Source organism: Heloderma suspectum, chromosome 1 (genome assembly GCF_057233095.1).
Source record: "Heloderma suspectum isolate Gila_16-S chromosome 1, 16-S_ref, whole genome shotgun sequence".
Classification (NCBI taxonomy): domain Eukaryota; kingdom Metazoa; phylum Chordata; class Lepidosauria; order Squamata; family Helodermatidae; genus Heloderma; species Heloderma suspectum.
Window position 1 is genome coordinate 305243326 of NC_139458.1, and position 19865 is coordinate 305263190.

The 19865-nt window shown below is 44.6% G+C and overlaps 2 protein-coding genes across 3 annotated transcripts in view; one reads left to right on the plus strand and one right to left on the minus strand.

The window, feature by feature from the left end:
* Positions 1-1019: 1019 nt before the first annotated feature.
* The window catches only part of NT5E (5'-nucleotidase ecto), a 51525-nt gene continuing 32679 nt past the window's right edge, over positions 1020-19865 (plus strand). Inside the window, exons 1-2 of the mRNA XM_084827037.1 lie at positions 1020-1491; positions 18255-18477. Of these exons, the coding sequence (XP_084683163.1) occupies positions 1126-1491; positions 18255-18477 (589 nt within the window). The 5' untranslated portion in view covers positions 1020-1125. The remainder of the gene's footprint in view (positions 1492-18254; positions 18478-19865) is intronic.
* The window catches only part of SNX14 (sorting nexin 14), an 88919-nt gene continuing 85998 nt past the window's right edge, over positions 16945-19865 (minus strand). For both annotated transcript variants that reach the window (XM_084827031.1, XM_084827030.1), the window contains one exon: positions 16945-17223. In XM_084827031.1, the coding sequence (XP_084683157.1) occupies positions 17080-17223 (144 nt within the window). In that variant the 3' untranslated portion in view covers positions 16945-17079. The remainder of the gene's footprint in view (positions 17224-19865) is intronic.

Sequence of the window (19865 nt, forward strand, 5' to 3'; positions counted from 1 at the left end):
CATCACTACTTCCTGTGGTAGTGAATTCTGTAGTTTACCTATGTGCTGTGTGAAGTACTTCTTTTTCTCTGTCCTGAATCTCCCACCAATCAGCTTCATGGGATGACCCCAGGTTCTAGTATTTTCAGAGAGGAGAAAAATGTCTCCCTATCCACATTCTCCACACGCTCATTTCTGAAACAGGGCAGGTTGGCTGAGCTCACATAAGGGAGCTCTGCCAACCTGTCCCAAGTGTTTCCGTTTGTTTCAGGGCTTCTCTTCTGGGAAGTGCTAAATCTCTGTTGTGCAAGCAGTGGGTGCCACTTGTGCAGTGGAACCAGCGGGCCCCACCACTTGTGCAAAAGAATCTGCAGGGCTCAAGAGAATTGGCAGGGGCTGTGAGTGCCCCACTGGATCCTGTCCCAGGCCTTTAAGGTACCACAAGACTCTCCGTTGTTTTAAATATTGGAGCTCACAGGCAGTTCCAGATACGAATAGGTTCATCAGTTGGTCGTTGAGGCCAGGCAGTTAAGAGAGACCAGGAAGGAGAGCAACCTGCACGTGCAGCCACGCTGAATCTATACGCAACACCTGGGTTGATGCAGCCTTCCTCAACCTGGGCTGCGACTGCCATCATTCCCAGCCAGCATGCTGGGAATGATGGGATGCTGGCTGGGAATGATGGGAGTCGCAGTCCAACGCACCAAGTTGACAAATGCTGGTGCCTGGCTTGCTTCCCTCCACAAAAGCTATGCTAGCCGGACGGCGCACGTACATTCCAATTACCTTCCTCGCCCAGCCCCAGCTATCCGCGCCAGAAAAGAGCCCTGTTTCGCAAGTTTACTGTCAGGAAAGGTTTGGCAAGGGAGGGCGGGGCAGGGGAGGGTCGCTCAAAAGAAGCCAGGCAGCCGATCCCGTCCGTGGGCGGCGGAACAGGCCGGGCACGACACCATGAGGGCCCCCGTCGAAGCGGGCGGGACTCGAGAGGTGGCGTCCGGCTCCTCCTCTTCGCTTCCCCCACCCACCTTCCCCGTCCGCGCGCGCACAACACACCGCGGCTCCCCGGCGGGCTGCTCCCGAAAAGCCTCGGCTAGCCGCTGCGGTCCCCGGCGGCGCCGAGCGAGGACCAGGGCGCGCGCTTCGGCGATGGAGACCTCGAGGCGGCAGCGCGCGGCGCGGCATTGCGCGCCGAGGCTGGCCGCGCTGCCCTGGCTGCTCGGCGTGCTCCTCTCCGCTCGCGCCGCCGCCGGCCCCTTCGAGCTCACCATCCTGCACACCAACGACGTCCACGCGCGCGTCGAGCAGACCAGCATCGACTCGGGCAAATGCGCCGCGCAGGAGTGCTACGGCGGCGTGGCGCGCAGGGCCGCCAAGATCCGCCAGATCCGCGCCACGCACCGCAACGTGCTGCTCCTCGACGCCGGCGACCAGTACCAGGGCACCGTCTGGTTCAGCTTCTTCAAAGGACGGGAGGTGGTGCGCTTCATGAACCTCCTCGGCTACGACGCCATGGTGAGCGCGGCGCTGCGGCGGCCCCGTGCCGCGTGGAGGGCCGGGAGCCGGCGAGCGGCGGGGCGCGGGGTTCCTGCGGGGCTCCCCACGGTGGGGCGCCTTAGGCTTGGGCCCCCGGGCTCCTCTCCGCCCCAGTAAGAGGCTTTGGGAAGTTCTGAACAGTCGCGAGACCAGGACAGGTCTCTCCCCCCGCTCCCTCCCTCGTCGCGGGAGAGCGCCGGGCCCCGTAGCAGGCGGATCAGGGCAGACCAAAGGGCGGGCTCCTTCGCGCCGGGGATGCTTCGCTCGTGGGATTTGCTGCCCCGAGGGCCAGACTGTGTCGTCCTGCACGCAATTCGTAACTGCGAGCGCTTAACAAAGAAAATAGGTATGGGGGCGGGAGGGTGGCCACCCGGATGGGGACCCTGACCTGTACTCTACTCCCAGGCGCGTGGCGGCGCACGATCGGGCTTTTAATGTCAGTTGTTTGATCCGGTACAGGTGTCTTATTGTAACTGGGGGGGGGGGGGGTTAGCTCTTTAAAATCGTTTTTACATTCTGTTATGTCTAAGATTTTAAACTTTGTTTTGTTGCATTGTCGCGTTGTAATTTTTGTGAACCGCCCAGAGGCTCTTAAGCGGGATAGAAATGAAATGTAGGAGTGCTTTAACCCTTCGGTCCTTCCGGCAGTCCCGATCTGGGCTCCACCTTCGCTATTTGCTTTGCAGGAAAACTCTCCGTTGCGCCCTTGGAAGCGCTTCTTAATGCAATTCCCAGCCGCGTAGCAGTTAGCCTGCTGCTGCAAAAGCAATACTGTTGTGGCACATTTATTCTGGCATAAGCTTTCATGGATCTTAACAACTGTCTCTGCGTTTTGCATTTCCATTTGTTTATTTATTTAGGGTGTTTTTACCCAACTCTTCAGCCGATAAAGGCTCCCGGAGTGGCTTACAAGGATGAATATTGAGACAGTTCCTGCCCTCGGGCTTACAATCTAAAAGACACGACACAAAAGGAAAAGGGATTGGGAGGAAGGAGGGGAAGGAACGCAAATACACCAATGACTGATGTATAGGACCAGGTTGGTCTCCCCCCTGCGATGATGTTCATCCTGGGAGGCAGGAGGGGCATCCCCCCAGTGGCCCTTGGTTCTCCAGCCGATGGATGAGGCCAGAGTCTGCAGTCCCAAGGAATTGTCATTCCTTTTAACAATTCAGTTTCCATTTCCCACCCCATCCCACACAGAATCTGTATATAAATCCGCTAATTTGAGGTTTAACACTTAATTCATCTGATGACTTGGACAGCGTCCACAAACGCTTCTGTCAGAATAAGTGTGTTACTCTTTAAGGTGCCACACGACCTTGCTGTTTTTTCTTATGCGAAGAGCAGGTGTGGGGGCTGATCTGGATCAGCACCACAGTGAGGGGCAAAGGCTTAAATTGCCGAATCCCCTGTGAAGGTCCTGATCCAGATAAGGCTTCCACCACACCCCGCGATTTACTTTTGAAAAGCTGTACAGTCAGCTGCTAATTGCATGAATGGTCTTTGTGACATTCCTGCCTGGGTTCCAACTTCCACCTCTTTAGCTGAGAAACAACCCCCTCAAGAAACGCCTGCTTTCACCTGTTCCCACTGACACCCAAGCTTCAGCCTTTTTACTCTCCCTGGGTTCCAGCAAAACTCAATATGCTCAATTGGTTCTCTCAACCCACTAGGTTGAGAGAACCAATTGAGAAGTAACAAGGAAATACATTTAATAATGATAGCATAACAATTCAATCAACACATGGGTGTCTGTATTTAAAAAACAAACGAATAAGGGCGTAATCCTATCGGGGTAGGGCGGCCACCTCAGAACTCCGAGGCGACTGCCTATCCAGTGCAGGGCAGGAGCAGCGCAGAGGGGATCATCCCCTCTGTGCTTCAGCCACCCTGTATTCATGGCTAGACAGCCAATTTTGGCTGTCTAGCTGTGGGAAGTTGGAGCGGGGGGGCAGACGCTGGATGATGCATAGGAACCGTCGGAATGGCACTAATGCCCGCCCTAGCCGCCCCCAGGAACGCCCTGTTTTCGCTGCTCCGCGCTCCTCTTCCAAGCTTGGAGCGTGGAGCCATTCACTGCAGGAGGGGGTGGAGGTCGGTTCTCAGGGAACCGACCTTGGAGCGTGGGCTCCAAGGTTGGTTCCTGGGAACTGACCTATCCTATGGCCATCCAGCCGCTGACTAGTGGCCATAGGATTGCGCCCTAAAAGATGTAACATGAAGTATTCATGTTACATTCATTCATAAGTATTCATTAATACTTGGTCCTAATTTCCCTACCTACTCTACCCCTTGTAAAATCCTATAGACAACCCTCCTTACTAGATGTTGCTTCCTCAATCCTTAAAAACCTATCTGAGTCCTAACTGTCAGTTCATTCCTTATATAACTTCAGTCTCCACACACACACACACACACACACACACACACAGCCCCTCCTACCTTTCACTCGCTACCAAACAGTTAACCCTATCTTACCTGAGTGAGATTTAACAATGGAAACACATACATTAATATAACAGGCATATGTTACAGTCTTCTCTCTAGTTTGGAGTTGGTGTTAAAAAAGATTAGAGATAAATTCTTGGAGGATAGGTCTGTGAAAGGCTATAAGCCATGACAATGAAAATTTCAGCAGCATTTCTTTTTAACTTTTTATTTGCAAATACAACAGAAACAAACAAGGGGGGAACCACAAAAGAGAGGGGGGAAGAAGAAGAAAAACATATAATAAAACACATCCATAAACAATAATCACACAAATACACAAATTTATATCACCCTTAATATAAAAAGAAAAAAGAGGGAAATAGAAGGATTTAACACTTCCATTTCAAATATATACGTTCATATAAGCAGCCTGATCTAAATAAGCATCCATATGAAATTGATGGCTGTAGGAGATAATGTTCAAATGTAGCAAGAGCAGCAAGATCTTCAGTCCATTGAATGATGGGTGGTGGGTGTTTATCCTTCCAAGCACTTTTGCTCTCCATCTGTTAATCCCCACATCAGAGGGATATAATTTAAAGTGCATGGACATCTGCTATTATCACAGATTTTTCAAGAACAAAATTCTAGTCAGCAAAAAGTTCAGTAGCATATCTGAATGCCAGACCCTAATCCATAAGACCTGGCTGCTTATAAGTTTCTAGAAGTATCTGCCTGGCTGCTGTTGCCAATAAAGTACTGGACTAGATGGACTTGATCCAGCAATGCCATTCTTAAGTTGTTCATATCAATAAAGCATGACTGGCCCCAGTTATCTATTACCTGGACAGCAAGTAACTGTTACATCCCAAAATGAACCTATCTTGGCACTATTTATAGAACTCCACTGGCTGCCAGATTGTTTCTGAGCGCAATTCAAAGTGCAGATTTTATTTATGTATTTATTTACAGTGTTTTTACACCACTCTTTAGCCAAAAAAGGCCCCAGAGCAGCTTACAGAGATTAATAATGAGACAATTCCTGCCCTGAGGTGTATGCTCTAAAAGACGCAACACAAAAGGAAAAGGGAGGAGGACAAAAAGCCACACTCAGGCACCAGTTCTTAGTTTCAGAGTTCTTATAGGTGTTCTTTCTGGCAGGGAAGGGTGAAACAAGCTCCCTGCAGCCGCTCCTTCTCTGGCCCATATAAAGTTGGTCTCCCTCTGTAAATGGTCTGGAACCACTTGAAGGACCACCTATTCCCTTATTAAACTGCCCTGACAGTCAGCCATTTTGGGTGCAGTTGTCTCATCTGTGGAACTCCATGCCCCTTATCTGTTCAGCTGGCACCAAATTTAACATATTTTTAGGCACAAGGTTAAAATGAGTTTATTCTCCTAGGCTTTTAATGGTTTTATATTGGCTTTTAGTTGCCTTTGAAGATATCACTGCTGTTTTGATAAGCTGTTTTAATTATTGTTTTAATTGATGGTTTATACTATTTTATTGAAATGACAGCTTATGCGAGTTTTAAACAATATTCTGTGGCATCAGGAGCTGCTACAACTGGAGGAAAAGTATTTGGTGGGGTAGTATAGTGCCTCATTGAAATTCCTTGGAGAGGTTCAGGGCTGCTTCAACCATTTTGTATAGGAACATGTGTGTTTCCCATGCTGTATATACACCCCTCCCCTTCATGGATCACTGCCTTGTTGTGGCGAAGGGGCTTGCATAACTCAGTGAAGCCATAAGCTATGCCGTGCAGGGCCACCCAAGACGGACAGGTCATGGCAAAGAGTTCTGACAAAATGTGGTCCACTGGAGAAGGAAATGGCAACCCACTCCAGTATTCTTGCCAAGAAAACCCCATGGAACGTATCACAAGGCTAAAAGAGATGACGCCGGAAGATAAGCCCCTCAGGTCGGAAGGTGTCCAGTATACTACTGGGGAAGAGCAGAGGGTATTTCCAAGTAGCGCCAGAAAGCGTGAAGTGGCTGGGCCAAAGCCGAAAGGACACTCAGCTGTGGATGTGTCTGGTGGTGAAAAGAAAATCCGATGCTGTAAAGAACAATATTGTTTAGGAACCTGGAATGTCAGATCAGTGAATCAAGGTAAGCTGGAGGTGGTCAAACATGAGATGGCAAGACTGAACATCGACATCTTGGGAATCAGCGAACTAAAATGGACAGGCATGGGTGAATTTAATTCAGGTGACCATCATATCTACTATTGTGGGCAAGAATCCCTTAGAAGAAATGGAGTAGCACTCATAGTCAACAAAAGGGTGGGAAAAGCAGTACTGGGGTACAATCTTAAAAACGATAGAATGATCTCAGTACGAATCCAAGGCAAACCATTCAACATCACAGTAATTCAAGTCTATGCCCCAACCACTGAGGCCGAAGAAGCTGAGGTTGATCGGTTCTGTGAAGACCTACAACACCTTCTAGAACTAACACCAAAAAAAGATGTCCTCTTCATCGTAGGGGATTGGAATGCTAAAGTAGGAAGTTAAGAAATCACCAGGATAACAGGCAGGCATGGCCTTGGTGTACAAAATGAAGCAGGACAAAAGGTAATAGAGTTTTGCCAAGAGAACACGCTGATCATAGCAAACACTCTTTTCCAACAGCACAAGAGACGACTCTACACATGGACATCACCAGATGGTCAATATCGAAATCAGAATGATTATTTCCTTTGCAGCCAAAGATGGAGAAGCTCTATACAGTCAGTAAAAACAAGACCTGGAGCTGACTGTGGCTCAGATCATGGGCTTCTTGTTGCAAAATTTTGGCTTAAATTGAAGAACGTAGGGGAAACCACTAAACCATTCAGGTATGACCTAAATCATATCCCTCATGAATATACAGAGGAGGTGAGGAATAGATTTAAGGGATTAGACCTGATAGACAGAGTGCCTGAGGAACTATGGATGGAGGTCCGTAACATTGTTCAGGAGGCAGCAAGGAAATCCATCCCAAAGAAAAAGAAATGCAAGAAAGCAAAGTGGCTGTCTGAGGAGGCTTTACAAGTAGCTGAGGAAAGAAGGGAAGCGAAAAGCAAGGGAGAAAGGGGAAGATATATCCAACTGAATGCAGAGTTCCAGAGAATAGCAAGGAGAGACAAGAAGGCCTTCTTAAATGAACAATGCAAAGAAATCAAGGAAAACAATAGAATGGGAAAGACTAGAGATCTCTTCAAGAAAATCTGAGATCTCAAGGGAACGTTTTGTGCAAAGATGGGCATGATAAAGGACAAAGAAGTCAGGGACCTAACAGAAGCAGATGAGATTAAGAAGAGGTGGCAAGAATACACAGAAGAACTATACAGGAAAGATCTGAATGTCCCTGATAGCCATGGTAGTGCGGTCACTGAACTTGTGCCGGACATCCTAGAGAGTGAAGTCAAGTGGGCCTTAGGAAGCATTAGTAACAACAAAGCTAGCGGAGATGACAGGATTCCAGCTGAGCTATTTAAAATCCTAAAAGATGATGCTCTTAAAGTGCTGCATTCAATATGCCAACAAATCTGGAACATTCAACAATGGCCGCAAGACTGGAAAAGGTCAGTTTACATTCCAATTCCAAAGAAGGGCAACGCCAAAGAGTGCTCAAACTACCGCACCATTGCGCTCATTTCAAATGCCAGCAAGGTGATGCTCAAAATCCTACAAGCTAGGCTTCAGCAGTATGCGAACCGAGAACTACCGGAAGTACAAGCTGGGTTTCGAAGAGGCAGAGGAACTAGAGATCAAATCGCCAACATTTGCTGGATCATGGAGAAAGCAAGAGAATTCCAGAAAAACGTCTATTTCTGCTTCATTGACTACGCTAAAGCCTTTGATTGTGTGGATCACAACAAACTGTGGCAAAGTCTTAAAGTGATGGGAGTACCAGACCACCTTACCTGTCTCCTGAGAAACCTGTACGAGGGTCAAGAAGCAACAGTAAGAACCGGACATGGAACAACCGATTGGTTCAAAATTGGGAAAGGAGTACGACAAGGCTGCATATTGTCACCCTGCTTATTTAACTTATATGCAGAGTACATCATGAGAAATGCCGGGTTGGATGAATCACAGGTCGGAATTAAGATTGCTGGGAGAATTATCAACAACCTCCGATATGCAGACGATACCAACCTAATGGCAGAAAGTAAAGAGGATCTCAAGAGCCTCTTGTTGAGGGTGAAAGTGGAGAGTGCAAAAGCTGGTTTAAACCTCAACATTAAAAAAACTAAGATCATGGCATCTGGCCTATCACTTCCTGGCATATAGAAGGGGAAGAAATGGAAGCAGTGACAGATTTTACTTTCTTGGGCTCCAAGATCACGGCAGACGGTGACTGTAGCCATGAAATTAAAAGACGCTTGCTCCTGGGGAGGAAAGCTATGGCAAACCTAGACAGCATAGGAAGAAGCAGAGACATCACCTTGCCGACAAAGGTCCATCTAATCAAAGCTATGGTTTTCCCAGTAGCAATGTATGGCTGTGAGAGCTGGACTATAAGGAAGGCTGAGCGCCGAAGAATGGATGCTTTCGAACTGTGGTGCTGGAGAAGACTCTTACGAGTCCCCTGGACTGCAAGGAGGTCAAATCAGTCCATCCTAAAGGAAATCAACCCTGAGTGCTCACTGGAAGGACAGATACTGAAGCTGAAGCTCCAATATTTTGGCCACCTAATGCGAAGAGAAAACTCTCTGGAAAAGACCCTGATGCTGGGAAAGACTGAAGGCAAAAGGAGAAGGGGACGGCAGAGGATGAGATGGCTAGATAGCATCACCAATGCAATGAATATGAACTTGAGCATGCTCTGGGAGAGAGCGCAGGACAGGAAGGCCTGGCGTGCTATGGTCCATGGGGTCACGAAGAGTCGGACACGAATGAACGACTGAACAACAACATATACACCCACCAGGATAAGTTCTGGCTAGTGCTGTGTACAGCTCCATAATACATACATTTGCAGACTTGTGCTGTGTTGCAATGTGCAAGTATTATATTTTTACATGTACACATGCAATTATATCTGAAGCATTGCTAAGTAAGTTGGTTTGCTTCACGCTCAGGCTGAGTTCACATCATATTAAGAATTAGGAAGAATAATCTTCCTCTTGGTGAGACTGGCTAGTGAGTGTGAGCCTTAGCTCATCTGATGAAATTGCTCCTTGATATAGTGCAGCTTTGACACTTCCAGGTGGCTCTGACTACAGATATTGCATGTGCTAGGCCTGGTTCAGAGATCCTTGCACGCAGTGGTACCTTGCACATATGCTGCTCCATGTGAGCACCTCCCTGCCAAAGGGATTATTGGTGCTGTCAGCTACTTGGAGAGCAGGGAGATTGGAGTCTATGGATACGATCCCATCATCCCTAGATGCATTATTTATTTATTTACTTGCTGTGTTTTTATACAGCTTTTCAGTTATCTGATTTTCAAAGCAGTTCACAGCAATAAAAATCTTATGAAACGAGAGAAGAAAAAGTCTGTTTGGCAGTGTACGCTCAGACCCTATCAATAAGAAGTAGCACAGATGCTGTTTCTATGCATAGATTGCCCTTCCTTTATTAGAGCAATTCATCTAGCAATACTGAGCCTACAGTGCAGCCTCATTTCAGCTTTTGCTGGACTCCAACTCCCCACCAAGCCACATGATTGACGGGGTACAACATGAACTATCTAGTCTACCAAACTGTCTTACTGAGCTTAGTGTGGGATATCCAAGGGTCAAAAGGCACTCATAATGCCCTACGATGTGGACTCCTGCTTGTGGTGAAGGGGCCACACAGTGACAGTATGTATAGCCTGTGGAGTTGTCTTTGTTGGATACTCCACCCATGCATTTCCATGTGTGGATACCCATACAGCAAAGACAGGATTCCTGGTTGTTGAAACACACTGTTTTGGTGCCTGGTTCATGTAAACAGAGGTGGCCTACCAAGGGTGAATTAGTCAATATATTAGGAAGGGTCAAGCGGAGATGGCATACTGTGACTCCTCTGAATAGCTGCATCCGGGTTTTGTGTCCTTGTATCTCTGGTATTAGTATAAAATCTCCTTGTTGGGCTCCAGAGTGGATGCAGAGCATGGACACAGATCATATTATCTAATTATATTGGGCAGTATCCCATGCTGTCCGTGCACTAGGGAGACTCACTGTTAGCGCAAGAGGAAGCTAGAGGTCCTTGAAGCAAACAGAAGCAAGTGGAAACGAAACAAGCTTATGGAAGGGGCCGTGATTTTGTGGTAGAGCCCCTGCTTTGCATGCAGAAGGCCCCAGGTTCGATCCCCGGCATCTCCAGGTATGGCAGGAAAACCTCTTTCCTGGAACCTGGAGAACTGCGGGCAGCCAGCGTCGACAATGCTGGGCTAGATGGAGCAATGGTCTGAGTCGGTATAAGGCAGCTCCCTGTGTCCCTAAACGGGAGTTTATGGAATGGGGCAGATCAGTGGAGCTTGCAGAAGGGAGCTGCACCGGCCTGTTCCATTCCGGAAATGAGCATTTCCGCTCATTTTCAGGGTTACTTGAGGAAGAACTGGCATCTTGTTGCACTAGTGGTGGGGTCCTGTGGGTGCAACAGAATGAGCGGAGGCGCAGTGGCAGTATATTGGATAAATGACGTACGATGAGTAACTCATCTAAACTTTTGATTGGAGCTGGCGAATGGTCCTGGACTCACTGTTGGACCCTAAAGCACAATGCCTTCATTGCCTTGCCTTCTTCTGATCCACTCTACCACTGACAAGGTTCTAGGGAGCATACTGCTACCGTCAGACCAGGGCATCCTCTGAAGGTGCATGATGCAGCAACCTTGCTGAAGCCAAGTAGCTCTAAGCTTGCAAGTTCCTAGATAGGAGGCTGCCCGGGAGGAACCCCATGTATACCACCTGAGTTCCATGAAATAATGGTTGGATGGAAATGTAATGAATAAATATTTGCGTATCCAGTGCAAGAAGGAATCCATACTTCCCTCGTAGAACACATGCTTTGAGCGCAGACGTTCCTCTGCCTGAAACCCTAGAGACAACCACTGCCGGTCAGAGTAAGCAATACTAGGCTAGATGGTCTGATTTGATATATAAGACATGTCCATATTTTTCATTCAGAAGTCTATGAAAGGCATAGCTGGATCATTTAAAATAAAAAAGAAATGGCAGATGTGGGATTTACTAGTGGAAATCCCAACTCATTCTACTGAACCTCATTCTTCTTCAGTGGAAATGTATTGCTGGTGTTCCAGTTGTGACTCTCCCAACTTTTACCTGCAGCAAGGGGATTCATTCAGAAGGAGACTTCAGGGTTGTTCCAGATCAAGAAACGATGGAGGAAGTGGTGTCTCGAAGGGTCACAGTAATGAGGAAAATCTCTGTTCACAAAGATGGAATTTTGGTGCCTCCTTGTACTTTAGTTAAAATGCCAGACTTCTTTGCAGCTGGCTACTTGTGTTGTGTGGTATGTACCCAACTCACTCCAGTGCTCAAGTTGCCAGCAGCGTGGGCACCGATGAACTTTTTATTATTTATTTATTTATTTCATTTCTATACCGCCCAATAGCCGAAGCTGTCTGGGCGGTTCACAAAAATTAACTTCTTGCTAATGATTCCTGATATTTGTTTGATGTTAGGATACATGAATTTGGATGTACAAATTTGCCGCATTATGTGACCCTTGTGTATATTAGCTCCTGTGCTAGAGGGCAAAGTGAAAAAAGTGTTCAGTGGGTAAAGATAGAATAGAGCATTCCTATCACAGGGGCCAGTAAACTGGTTTCTTCCAAAGCTACCCCTAGCTATACAGCAGCGGCACAGTCTCCAACCCTCGTTCTCAACGTGCAAGCTTGGAAGCAAGTCCTGTTCGGTTCAGTGGAACTTACTTAAAAGTAACACCTCCTATTTAATTGGCGAACCTGATCAAATGGAATTGTCATGGTATTTTGTCTTATGATTGTGTGAAATCATTGGGTTCAATCCAGGCATTGTTCGTTGTTGTTCAGTCGTTAAGTCGTGTCCGACTCTTCGTGACCCCATGGACCATAGCACGCCAGGCCTTCTTGTCCTCCGCTCTCTCCCGGAGCATGCTCAAGTTCATATTCATTGCATCGGTGATGCTATCTAGCCATCTCATCTTCTGCCATCCCCTTCTCCTTTTGCCTTCAATCTTTCCCATCATCAGGGTCTTTTCCAGTGAGTCTTCTCTTCGCATTACGTGGCTAAAATATTTGCGCTTCAGCTTCAGCATCAGCATCAGTATCTGTCCTTCCAATGAGCAGTCAGGGTTGATTTCCTTTAGGATGGACTGATTTGACCTCCTTGCAGTCCAGGGGACTCGTAAGAGTCTTCTCCAGCACCACAGTTCGAAAGCATCCATTCTTCGGCGCTCAGCCTTCCTTATAGTCCAGCTCTCACAGCCATACATTGCTACTGGGAAAACCATAGCTTTGATTATATGAACCTTTGTTGGCAAGGTGATGTCTCTGGTTCTTACTATGCTGCCTAGGTTTGCCATAACTTTCCTCCCAAGGAGCAAGCATCTTTTAATTTCATGGCTACAGTCACCGTCTGCGGTGATCTTGGAGCCCAAGAAAATAAAATCTGTCACTGCTTCCATTTCTTCCCCTTCTATATGCCAGGAAGTGATGGGGCCAGATGCCATGATCTTAGTTCTTTTAATGTTGAGTTTCAAACCAGCTTTTGCACTCTCTGCTTTCACCCTCAACAAGAGGCTCTTGAGATCCTCTTCGCTTTCTGCCATTAGGGTGGTATCGTCTGCATATCGGAGGTTGTTGATAATTCTCCCAGCAATCTTAATTCCGATCTCTGATTCATCCAACCCGGCATTTCTCATGATGTACTCTGCATATAAGTTAAATAAGCAGGGCGACAATATACAGCCTTGTCGTACTCCTTTCCCAATTTTGAACCAATCGGTTGTTCCATGTCCGGTTCTTACTGTTTCATCTTGACCCTCGTACACTCGAAAACTCGTACAGGTTTCTCAGGAGACAGGTAAGGTGGTCTGGTAGTCCCATCTCATTAAGAATTTGCCAGAGTTTGTTGTGATCCACGCAATCAAAGACTTTAGCATAGTCAATGAAGCAGAAATAGACATTTTTCTGGAATTCTCTTGCTTTCTCCATGATCCTCAATCCAGGCATAGTTATGCTTAGAATAGCCCTACTGAGGCCAGTGGGACTTAAGTTAGTCATGACTAACTCGTCTCATTGATTTCAGTGGGTCTACTTAAGCATAGCTAAGTCTGAATCAAACCCACCGATTTCTGCTTACATGAGACATATGCTTTCAGGTATCTCTTCAGCCTGCTGCACAGAGGTATAACATTTGCCATCATTCTGTCCTCTGGAAAAGCATAGCTAATGTGGTAGTGCACCTAGGGAGATGGCTATTTTGCTTCAGAACAATACCTAATTCACATCCATTTCCTTACTGCTCCTCTGCAGGCAGTGGCAGCCAAGAATTTAAGCACTTAACCAAAGTGTATGAGAAGACATGAGTCCTCGAAAGAAAAGGTTGTTTTCCCTTCCACTTCTGTATGGGAGAGCAGATTGCATGGCTGATGCTTGTACTAGGCTCATCTCATTATGTGGTGTGACTTTCCGGGGGCATGCAGGGGAACTGTATCTCCTTTCATGTGCACTGGAGGGTCCAGAAGTCTAGTACATGCACATCTAAGCCCTCTGAAAATCTTTATCCAGATGAGGTCTTTTGATCTGCTTTTCTCAGCTGAGAGAGTAGCAGGAGGACTAGATGTATGACCCTTCGAGTCAGGGCAAAGGAACATCTTGTCCTACTGCAGCTCAAAGCAGCCATCAGGATTCAGGAACATTATGCCATATGAGGTTTCCTTCTCCAAGCAGCACACAGCTAAGAATGGAGGAGAAATTCATTCCGTTCACATTTTTACTATCCGAACCAAAATTGAGCTAAACATCAGTATCTGCATTTTTCTAAAGTTTGTGATCACAGTTCACACATCAAAAATTGTAAACAATACTGCATGTCTTACAGAATAGGGTGCACAAACATACATACCTTATACTTTAGTTTACACTTACACTTTAGCTTAGGGGAAATCACCTGCAGAAATGTATATAATTTGAACATGTAGAAAAGTTTTGAGATGTGTATGAAAATCCACACAAATTTTTGTGCAAACTTTAAAAAAAATTTGCAAAATGATGTGGAAATGGAATGGAACTGGCTTAACTTTGGAAAAGTGAGAAAACGAATGAAGTCAGACTTGACAGATTCATCCATCCCTAAGCACAGCACAGTGTGAGGCTGGCTTGTATCTTGTGTGCGTATGCTAGGGACAAGCCAGTCCTTGCTTGGCACTGTTGTTGGCCTCTGGACTGAAGAATGGCCAAGGTCTAGTTCTCTGTCCAGGAGCCAAGAACAGTAGTGCAACCTTGTTAACACCATTTGCTGATAAGGATAATTTACTTCATGACCTCTCTGCCAAATGCTGTTTTACAGTATTTCGCTAACGTTGAAATTTAGTTTCCCTGTCTGGGTAGCTACAGTGAGTAATCTGCAGCAAAAATGGATTAATTTATGTTCTGCAGAATTACAGAGTCTCTGTGCTTTTTTGTATAAAGATATATGGTACAAAGTTTTAATCCCCACGTTGTTTATTTTGGCAAAATCCAGAGTGCTTCCAAATGGACAGCTCCCAGCGCTACCAATCTTTGATTGCTACCAATCAAAAAGCATTGGGCAGCTATTCCATGTTTCCCTTTTTAAACAATTTTTTTGTGTGGTCAGGAGAAAGATGGAAGAAATAGGAAAACGTGGGAGTGATTGCACAATAAAAGCCTCACGTGGAAGCTTATCTAGTTAAAGATAGTGGGAACCGTTTTGAAATAAGCCTGAACATTATGACCTGTGCTTTAAATGCCTAGCTGTAAAATGTGTAGCATACAAGCATGAAAGAATTCTGCTCACAGTTATGTAAGCAAAGTAAAAATAGGTGTTTATCCCCCAACACTCTATTTCAAAATGTAGAGAAAATCCTGGAATGTGCACAATCCATATTCTACACAGTTTATTGAAAATGTCACAGTTGGCTTAGATGCTACTTCTAAAATATTCAGATTGTATCTACTTTTATTGGGGGCATATTACAAATGACTGATCTTCCACTCAAGCTTTTGACAAACATGCCATATCAGCACCAGCAATGTGGGTTTTCCAGAAAAATTTGAACTGGAAAAATTTCCAATGCAAATTGGGATAATATGCATAGGTTTATTTGCATGGGGAAAAATAGTTTCTATTGGAAAATTGTCCAGTGTGAATCAGGTTCATTTGTATAGCAGCATTTTCAGTTTGCATTGGAAAATGTTCTGATGCCCTAGGCAGTAGCGGGCAACTTGTGGCTCTCCAGAAGTTCTGGCTAGACCTGATAAAAGCTGTAGGCTAAAACATCTAGAGGACCACAAGTCCATCGCCTGGCCCAGAGAGATCTAATTAGGAATGTTTATTTTACTTGTATTTAGTAAACAACAATGCTAAAAAAAAAAACCCATGTTAATTTTTTGTCCCAACACACCATAAATATTTGAAATATTTGAGGGGGAAAATTAAAGCATACATAATGTGATTTAAATGTTATATTATGTAGAAAGTTTTACTGGAATACTTGTAAAAATTTAAAGACATTAGCATGTACTTCTTTTCCATTGTTTAAATTTAAAGGGGGAAAAAACAAAGGTACTGAAAACTGTTGACACACTAATTAATTTTAGCAACCCAAAGAAATGTGTACGATATGCTGACAATCACTTGTCTGTTTCAACAGAGCTCAAGTCTCTTCCACTAGGGTTGTTGGAACACCCTCAGTTTCACTGCCACTATTTATTAGTTCCATTTCCAATGCATATATGTATTTCAGTGACATGTATGCATTCTCTCACATATTTGCTAGGAATAATAACATGAAAAACATTCATTACAACTTTGAAACTGCCAAGTTTGCCTAATACTGTATTTGTCATTGGCATCCCTTCATTTTTACAAGTGAACTTACGAAATAGAACATTTTCTGTGGAAAAAAAAAAGCACAGGAGAATTTTCCAGGAAACTTTCTGCCCCACATAACTGATCACCATTCATTTCCTTTCCTTGAGCTTTTAATCTTAAGCACATGAAATATTTCAGGTCCATTGTGGATCTTGACAATCACATTCTTAGTGATTTAGAGTTGATTGTTTCCACACCCAAATTGCAATTTAATAGTGGATTGGGGACTTACTGATGGGGCGGGGGAGACAGGTATTGGGTCACTCACCTACATTTCTTCTAAGCAGCCAGGCATTGATTGTGTAGGGTGCTGAATAACAAGGGCAGATCTGAGTCAGGAAAAGTTCAATATTCACATTACTACAGTGCATTTTTCTTCTGCAATCTATGCAGTCCACAGCATTTTTATAACAGAGGAGTGTGCTTGCTGTAAGCACAGGCATTGTAGTCAGGTGTGCGAAGACACTTGGAACCTAGCACCAGTGTATGTGCCTGCCATGCCAGCCCAACAGCAGTGCAATACCTGTGTAAAATATTCCCTTCACCTATAAAAGTAGACTCCACGTAAAGGGATTCTAGCTTAGTTCCTCCCATTGATACTTAGTTTTTCATGTGTATGGTGGCTTTCCGGTTTTTGGTATGGAGCGTTCAGTCATGTGATCCCCACCTGCAGCCTGAAGCAGCACAGAATTTTGCCACCTCAGTGAGAACCACGCTATTATCTTGTGCAGCTTCCTGGAAGATCAGTGTTCTATTTACTGAATGGACAATGATAAATTTAGTTTAATCATTGTCCCAAACCAAAACATTTGAATTGCACAGTGCTATATCAATGCTGCCCACAGGTGTATTTTATACTTGAGGAATTTCTGCAGCTGCTTAAAAGGGTTAGAAACAAGAGAAAAGACACACTTGCCCTGAAAAGAAGCTGCTCAGAAAAGACAGGAGCTCTGAATCAGGTTGTTGCACCATGGCAAAACAGGGTCAGTGAGTTTATTTGAAGTCTAATACAAACATTTCCCGGTCCTTTCTGACAAAGGCATGGTGATTCACATACTTAAAAAAAAAAATTACATTGAATGCACAGGCTGTTAAGCTTCCCCAAAACTGCCAGACTCTGAAAAGGATCCATGATATTTCAGTTGCTCATATGGGGGCTTTGGGTTTTCATTGTGGCTGATAAGGTGGCCAAGAGGCATTTTCTTCCCAGCGATGCTCTTTACAGTGATGTAAGGCTGAAACAAATCATGGATAAAAACATGAAAGGTTGTGCTTCCAGGAATACACTTGACAGTCTCTTGAGGCACATAGTTCTGCTCTGACCCTTTGCTTGAAAGCAACTGCCTATGGCCTGACTCAAATGCATAGAAATAGGATGTTACAGTCCTATCTAGATTGGACACCTTCGATTACATGTCCTACACAGGAAAAAAAACCTGCTTTGTGTTAACAAGGGGAAATATAAAATATTATCGCCTATCTTGGTGCAGTCCAAGAAGGACTGAACTGCATGCCATTTCTACATATTTGAATTTGTCCTTAAAGCTATACCAATAGGAAATTAGAAGAATAGAGATGGCAGGATAAAAGTTCCTTTCATCAATAAACTCTTTCATTTTGAAGAGTGGCTAAATATTTTTCATTTACTGTTAATACTGAGGACTAGAAGACCTCTTGTATCAAACCTGTCCCTTAGCTTTGCTTTGGTGTCTTTTATGGGAAAAGCGATTTGGTCAAAGATTATAGTTGGAAAGCCTTGGTGTCAGCCTCAAAAATACATTAAGAGCTTCAAGATGCCTGAGGAAGTTATTAAGGGGTTCTGAAACCCCAAATATTTGGATTCATAAATACACTTTTTAATTGGTTCTCATTGGAAAATCTAACTCAATGTGAAAACTGGAGAGGGTATTTATTTATTTATTTATTTATTTCTATATTGCCCAATAGCCGAAGCTCTCTGGGCGGTTCACAAAAATTACTGCCGCTGTTCTAGTTTTAAAGCATTCTGCATTCAAGAGACTGAACAACTGATTGGGATAGCTCAGATGGATGCATCTTCAAATATTGGTACCTGGACTGAAATCGATGCAAGAGAGTTTGAAGAGGAAGAATTTGGAGATAACTTGCTGTTCATGTAACAAAATTGAACAGGTCACACTGTGAATAACAGCATTTCTCTGTTTTGTGTTTCATAAATGAAAATTAATGATTCTTGACCATAGGAGATAATCTTTTTTCCCTTTTCTTTTTGTTGTTTGTTATGTAGACATTGGGGAATCATGAATTTGATAATGGCGTGGATGGATTATTGGATCCATTGCTCAAAAATGTTAATTTTTCTGTTGTAAGTGCAAACATTAAAGCAAACAAGCGATTAGCAAGCCGCATCTCCGGGTATGTACTTCCTTATAAAATTATACACGTGGGCTCAGAAAGAGTAGGAATTGTTGGCTATACCACAAAGGAGACACCTGTTCTTTCAAATCCAGGTATGCTTTCTTTTAATACTTACATACATTTTATAATGTATAAATATATTTATATTTTTGATCCTGTATTCACATTTTATTTATTTTCTATTATAAAGTTGGTGATATAACTCCTACAGTTACCATTCTGTAACACTGCTCAGAGTAAGAGAAAAGGGTTAGCACCAGCTATGTTCTAGGTATTGTATAGAAGGCTTGTGATTTGTATTGTGTGGACATAACGTGGATTTAGGGTGGAGGGAGAGGTCAGTGATTCACTGGGTACTAGGAGCAGGATGTGGGTTGATAGCAGAGGGTCAAGCAAGGTGAGAAAGACTCGGTAAAGCTGCTGCTAGAGAAATGCAAATATTTGAAGAAGGAAAGAACTGGCCTCAAGTCCAGAGAGGAGAATGCTATTCTAAGTAAGATTCAGCATGCTTGGAGCTGGTCCCTTACCAATTAATTTCTCTCTTGTTCAATTTACTGTTCTGAAATCACAGTTTCAGTTGCAGTAGTCCCTGTTTTGGTCTGATCTAGAAAGTTTTTACAGTACATCAGAGTACTCATAGTCTGGAATCCTACACCCAGTTACCTGGAAGTAAGTTCCATTAAACTCCCTGGGACTTACTTTTGAGTAGACATATATAGGATTGTGTTGTTAATTCACTCTATAAAGGAAAACATGTTGTTCTGCTGATATATGTATTAGAATAGAAAAATGACCTTGCTTTTGAAAACATTCAAGAAGATTAGATCACAACAAGTTGGGGTTAGATTTTTTTCCCATAGCTTCTGGTGTCATTCCACGCAGTTCTATTTATTTATTTCATTTATATCCTGCCTCTTTTCCTCTTGCAAGGAACCCAAGATGGTTTACATGAACCTCTTCCTCTCCATTTTATCCTCACAACAACCCTATGAGGTAGGTTAGGCTGAGAATCAGTGACTGGTCCAAAGACACCCAGTCAGTTTCATGGCTGAGTGGGGACTAGAACCCAGGTCCGCCCAGTCCTAGTCCAGCACTCTAACCACTACACTACACTGGCTCCCAAGGCAAGTGGAACCCGCCAGTGTGATCCCACATACTCTCCCCTATACAAGTTTTCTTATGGTTATGTTGTGGCAGACAAGTTAACGTGGGCAGGTTTCCTTGTAAGAAGAAAGTCTGGAAATAATCGGCAAGGGAAACATACGATGGGTTAGATCCAAAGAAGATAAAGTGAAACTCTGTTCATGCAATGGGACCTTCTTGACACCCACTCCCACTTCCCCCCCTTCCATTCCCCCTCAAAGTTGTTCCTGATGGTTGCTGGACTGTCTGGTGTGCAATGGGTCACGGGGGGTGCTGCAGCAGGACTGGGGAATTGGAAGCATTTGACAGGTCTGCCTTGCCTGGAAGTGCTTTTCCA